The sequence below is a fragment of the Parus major genome, chromosome 4A (genome assembly GCF_001522545.3).
Source record: "Parus major isolate Abel chromosome 4A, Parus_major1.1, whole genome shotgun sequence".
In the NCBI taxonomy this organism is placed as follows: Eukaryota; Metazoa; Chordata; class Aves; order Passeriformes; family Paridae; genus Parus; species Parus major.
In genome coordinates this window covers 19,826,558-19,832,445 of record NC_031772.1, presented here as the reverse complement: position 1 = coordinate 19,832,445, position 5,888 = coordinate 19,826,558, and the positions used below count along the sequence as shown (strand labels likewise).

The 5,888-nt window shown below is 51.7% G+C and overlaps 1 protein-coding gene across 5 annotated transcripts in view; it reads right to left on the bottom strand.

Moving 5' to 3' along the window:
• Positions 1-5,888, bottom strand: part of LOC107203831 (H(+)/Cl(-) exchange transporter 5) — a 28,165-nt gene that overhangs the window by 7,699 nt on the left and 14,578 nt on the right. For 4 of the 5 annotated variants that reach the window (XM_015626288.1, XM_015626286.3, XM_033514112.1 and 1 more), the window contains 5 exons: positions 3,875-4,029; positions 2,774-2,873; positions 1,253-1,437; positions 683-805; positions 49-255 (listed from right to left, as the gene is read on the bottom strand). In XM_015626288.1, the coding sequence (XP_015481774.1) occupies positions 49-255; positions 683-805; positions 1,253-1,437; positions 2,774-2,873; positions 3,875-4,029 (770 nt within the window). The remainder of the gene's footprint in view (positions 1-48; positions 256-682; positions 806-1,252; positions 1,438-2,773; positions 2,874-3,874; positions 4,030-5,888) is intronic. The other variant, XM_015626287.3, reaches the window with a different exon arrangement.

The window sequence follows — 5,888 nt, the reverse complement described above, 5'->3', positions numbered from 1 at the left end:
ACCCCAAAACAGAGCCCCAGCCCCTCGGCAGGCCGTGTCCCCACACACCTCCCTGCGCTTGGCCTCATTCTTGCGGTACTTGGTGAAGAGGTGGCACAGGATGTTCCCACAGCAGCAGGCCACGTGCACCAGGGGCCCCTCCTTGCCCAGGCTCAGCCCCGAGGACACGGCCAGCACCAGCGTGATGGTTTTGATGAGCAGCGTCCACTTGCCCAGGTAGCCTCTAATGATGAAACCACTTAAGATAGTTTTGATCTGGAAGTCAAGCACACAAAGCTCTACAGGCTTTCATTCTAGCCCTGCTCAGAGCTCCTGATTTACTGGCTGCTCCCATTCCTGCCCTTCCCTACAGCTTTGCAGAGCCCCCCTGAGCCATCCAAAGTGACAGTCCATGGAAATCCTCTCCAGGCAGAGGCAGGAGCAGCCACCTGAGTCCTTCCCTCAGGGCCACTACCCCTGCTGGAGAACAGCTCCTGCAGCAATGCCAAAACATCTGATTTCCCAAGGGGTGCACGGAGATTTTAGCATTAGACATGTTCCAAACAGCTTGGAAAAACGCCTGTGTTTTTCACATGTGACGTTTCCATCATCTAAAGTGGAATATATTATCCCATAACATGCCTGTGTAAATTTTGGGTGGTGCATCCCTACCCCAGCTGGAAAACAACCCAGCCTCACTCACCTCTGGGATCCCTGAGCCACAGGCATAGGGAGCAAAGCCCTTCACCAGGAGCACAGCAAGGAGGGAGAACATCAAGGCCCAGATAACGTACATGAAGTAGTTGAGGATATATGCAAAGGCCCCCTGAAACACAGAGGAAATTGCCAGAATCAGATGGCTTCAACTGAAACCACATCAGAGCTGGGCACTGGAGTGAGCACAGGGAGTCCTCAGGTCACCCCACAGAGTCACCAGCTGAAGATGCAGAGACCTGCCCCAAGTCTGAGGTTACAAGGCCAGGTTCCATTTGCTGGGTCACCCATCCTGGCATTCCCCCAGAATGTTCATGGCCAAACCCCCTCCAACAGCACATCTGGGCCCACCAGTGGCACAGAGCAGCTGGAAATGGGGCAGGCTGTGCCTCCCCACATCCCCTCCAAGGACAACACCCACATAACCTGTGCACTGACACCCCTGCAGGACCCCAGCCCCACTGAAGCACGCAGGGCTCCCGGTACCCACATCACCCCAGGGATGCTGCAGCCTGGGCAAACAGAATTCCCAGCAAAAGCAGCTCCAGGCACTCATCACCTCTCCATGGCCCAGGATCAGCTGGGACCAGCTCTTCCACTCGGGACACTTGTCCCTGTCGGTGAAGGTGGTGTTGGATTTCCAGCAGCAGTGCTCGTGGTTGAACCAGAACCCTGCCAAGCACACTCCTTCCTTCAGATCCGTCATCCAGTGGGCAGAGATGTCGATCAGACCTGCCAAGGAACCTGGGTTAAAGGGAAAAAAAAGTCATTTCATGAGCAGATTCAAACACCTGAAGGTCACAGTGTGCCACACTGATTTTTAACTCGCCTCTCAGCACACAGAGCACTGTGGATTTTCTGCCTACAACTCACTTCTATTCTATGGAGAGCTAAATGAGAGGATTTGCCTAATTTTGAATAATTTCAATACATTGAAAAGAGCAGGTCAGGAAACAGAGCATGGCTGATGATGCTTCAAAAGCTCTCTGTGTTCAAAGCCCCACCCCTGCAGCAGCAGCAATTAATTCTCCTCAGTAACTGTTTGTTAAGTACAGCACAGAGCAGTGGGAGGGCAGAGAGGGATGTCCCACATTCCTGGGGGACTCAGACAAAATGTGTCACCAGGACCCAGGAGCTGCACCAACAACAGCAACATTGTGACAGGAATAACTCTGATTTTGGAGAAAACGTTTCCAACCCTAATTTAAAAAAAGAAAAAGAAAGGAGGGGAAAGTTACAACTGTGCCAAGTAAAACAAGGCAAGCAGAGCCAGCACAGAAGGAAAGGCAGGTTTTAAAAGGGAATTCAAGTCACTTTTGTTAGTAACTCCTCCAATCCCAAAACCCCCACAGCAAGGCAGAGGCCAGGGACCTCTGATCCATCAGAGCAGTGGCAGCACAAGCTCCAGAGAAACAATAAACGTTCAGCAAACCCCCCAGTTAATGAGCAACTGGCCAGCAGCCCTCCTGGGTAAACATTAACACCACATTTCACTGCATCCCTCGTGACAGATGCTTGCTGCTTCCCATTGGGAAGATTTGTACCCAAGTGATTTTTTCCTGCCTCCCTGGGGCCAAAGTTTGTTTCTAAGGAATATAAAATGTCCCAGCCAGCTGAATTCTGAAAGACACCTGGCTTCCAAGCAGCACCTCTCCCTTTTTATATCCAAGCATAGAAGGAAAAACCCCCCAAAAATAAGAAACTCCTGCTGGCAGCCCCTGGCATTAACCCCTTCAGTACCCGTGAGGAGCTTTTGACACAGACATTCTGAGCATTTCGATCAGCTCTGCATTAATGAACATTTTTCATTTATTTCAGAGTTCTATGCCAGCAGCAGACCCAGAGCAGTGTCCAGGACGCCTCTCAGCCTCAGTTTTGTATTTTGGTTTTGCACCAACACAGCCTGAAAGCAGTTAAAAATAATTCCCTGTGAATTTACAAGGCAGCAGCAGAGCCCTCGGTGCCAGCACAGGCCCCCACTCCAAAATCCTGCTGCTCCAAGGATCTGGCAGGCCCTGGGGAGGAAGGGATCCTGATGCTGCAGTGCAGGAATTAGTTTTACCTGGAGGTTTGCTCTCACCTGCCAACAAACCAATGAGGAGCATCAAGAGCCAGCCAGAGAAGGCGTCGCTGACGCTGTGCAGCAGTGCCCAGGTGGACTCTTTGCTTCTGTTGGTGATCTGGGAAAGGGTTTGCAGGAAGAAACAAAAATCTGTCAGGACTCTCACCCACCCTGCTGTAAATGCTCTAAAGCTACTTGGTGACACTGTGACTGATCTGAGGGGGGAGAGAAAAAGCATCTGGCAGTGGCTGCTCCCACAGCTGGTGCAGCTCTGGGTGAGGGGGGAGGATGGATCAAGGATCGTGGAATCCCAGAATGGATGGATGGGGAGGGACCCTAAAGATCAGCCAGGGACACCTTCCACCACCCCAGGCTGCTCCAAGCCCTGTCCAGCCTGGCCTGGAACACCTGCAGGGATGGGGCACAGCTGCTCTGGGCACCCTGTGCCGAGGACAGGCACACGAGGGGTCACAGATTTAATGGCAGCAGGGAGGAATGGCCTGGATGGAATTCCCAGGAGGAATGGCAAGGGGCACTGGTGGCACTGGGAAGTGGGAGGCAGCCCTGCCCCAGGTGCCCAGGATGGCTGAGGCCCATCAGTCTCAGGGCTCCTGACAGGTCACCCTGCTATTCCCTGTGACAAAGAAAGGCAGGAGCAGGTGGGGACACGGGCACTTCAGCTAAAACCCCCTTGCATTCTGAGCAAATTCCTTTAACTGCAGACTGGTGAAGTCCTGGGAAGGAATTCTGGAAGAACTGAACTCAGTCTCCTCAAACAAAGAAAAGTCCAATAGAAAGAGCACCATTCACCAGTGCAAATGTGAGAGCACAAAACCAGGCTGGTTCTGCACTCCAAACCCCCATTTGGAATAAATCAAAGCCTTCAGAAGAGAAGCAGCAACCAATAAACTGCAACACGTTGGATTTAATGCTCCTTTTCCCCCAGCAGAACTCTCAGCTCCCATCCTAAGGGCAACCCCTCCACCCCAGGGGTCTCCAGGAAGTGCCTCCCTACCCCAGCAAGAGTCACACGTTAATTATCCTGCACTCAGAGCCAGTGAGGAGGGGAGAAGGAGGGGAAGGAGGAGGGGAAGGAGGGGAAGGAGGAGGGATTTTTACCTCCCTGTGCCTGTCTCGATCCCTGGACTTCTCTCGAACCCAGTCTATGGTGTTGAAATCTTCGTAGGTGCCCACGCCAGGGAGAGGCTCCTCCAGGAAATCCATCATGGTGCTCGTGCTGTTCATCCCTGCTCCATTACAGGAGGAAAAGCCTGCTGGGGGAGCAAGGGACAAAAATTGAACAGCTCTTAGTTTTGCCTCCTTTTGTAAAAAAAAAAAAACAACAAACCAGAATTAATTAACCAGAATTAAAAAAAACCAAACCTAAATTAATTAATTTAGGAGGAAAAGCACGGATTTCAGTGGGAATAAAGAGCTACTGGGGTGTTCCCTGAGCTGAATATCACAGGAATACTTCTCCCTAAATCCAGGGCTTGCCACGAGGATATTTTGCCATTTGAGGCAAGCAGGTGGGAGAGGAGAAAAGGAATATTTAGGACTTCCAACAGAGCTGAAGGGTGTCCCAGGTGGAGCTGGCAAGGGAAATAGAAAGTGGTGCCAAATGGGGGAAACACCAAACTGGGACTTGCAGCCTCCCTCAGGTGAGAACTCAGCCAAACCACTGGGGCTCCTGCTCAACCTGCTCCAGACCCATGGAAAACAATGCTGTACATTCCCAAAATTCCCAAAACTCTGGTTCTGGAAGGCACTGAGCGTTTGCAATCATTCAGAGGGAAAAACAGAAGAGCAAAACCCAAAATCCAGTCAAAACACATAGGTGGGGGGAAAGGAGGGTTAAAACTCCCAGGCAGAAGGATAATGGGTGATACTTGAGCATATTTAGCTTGCAGATATCACGGGGGCAAAGGTGTCTCCAGATGGGAAAAATAAGGAATGCAAAGAGCTGCCCTCTGCCCCAGCATCTGAAGCAGGAAGGGAAAAGAGCTGTGAAGTCTTCCCAAAGCCATCTCCCAGATTGCCACAGCTGCAGGAAAACAAGATGAGTCATGTTCAGACCTGACAACCACCACAAAATAACCCACTTACAGCAGCTCCTCGCTTCACTTGGGACAAAAAAAAAAGGTGGAGTTCTGCAGAGCTCTTCCAAATGCTGAGTGCACAGGCTGTGAGCCCCAGCTGCACTGGGAGGAAAATGGGGCACATTTTCCAGGAGGAATCCCTGCTTTTAACAGCACTTTTGAGACCAGCAGCTTTTGGAGATGTGAAATTAGTATCAAGGCTTCCAGAGATTTCCCCACTGAAATATCCCCCCAGGAAATCCTGGCTGCTGCTCTCTACACCTGATGGATCAGAACCCCCTTGAATAAACCCTGCTGACAACAACACGAGCAAGGGGAGGCCACTGAAGAGCCTGGAACTCCTCCTGGTGCTGCTCCAAGGACCTGGCACAGCTATCCAGGGAACAGAACCTCGTCCTGAAGCAGTCCCAGCTGCAGCCCAGAGCAGGAGCTTTGTTCACACAGAGAGATCACCTCTCCCAGAATCACCCCAATCATCCCTCTCTGCACACTGCAGGCTCTCTCTGGATAGGCTTTTCTTCCTTTGCCAATCTACCAAAATCTTTCCTGAAGATAAAAGATACGGCTGTCCTGAAGAAAAGTTTTAATGAAGGACAGTTAACCAAGCTAACAGAACACCCTGAGAAGAATTTTCTGCAAGGAGATGAGATCAGGCACATTCCATGCTCACTCTCCTGGAATAACTGCCCAGACCAGCGACTTTGAGCTGTCCTGGGAACATTCTCCCAGCTCAAAGTTTGCCCTGGAGCACCAGGAACCAGACCCCGAGGCACAAAGCAAGCACAGAGCTGCACTGAGTGCAGAGGGGCTGCAAGTCCTGGTACCCCCACAAGATCCTGATGGCACCTGCAGGATCCCTCAGGAACAACCCAGTGATCCCAGATCCCATTCCCATCCCCAGGGATCCCAGATCCCATTCCCATCCCCAGGGATGCCATTCCCAGCCCCAGTGATCCCAAATCCCATTCCCAGCCCCAGGGATCCCATCCCCAGCCCCAGTGATCCCAAATCCCATTCCCAGCCCCAGGGATCCC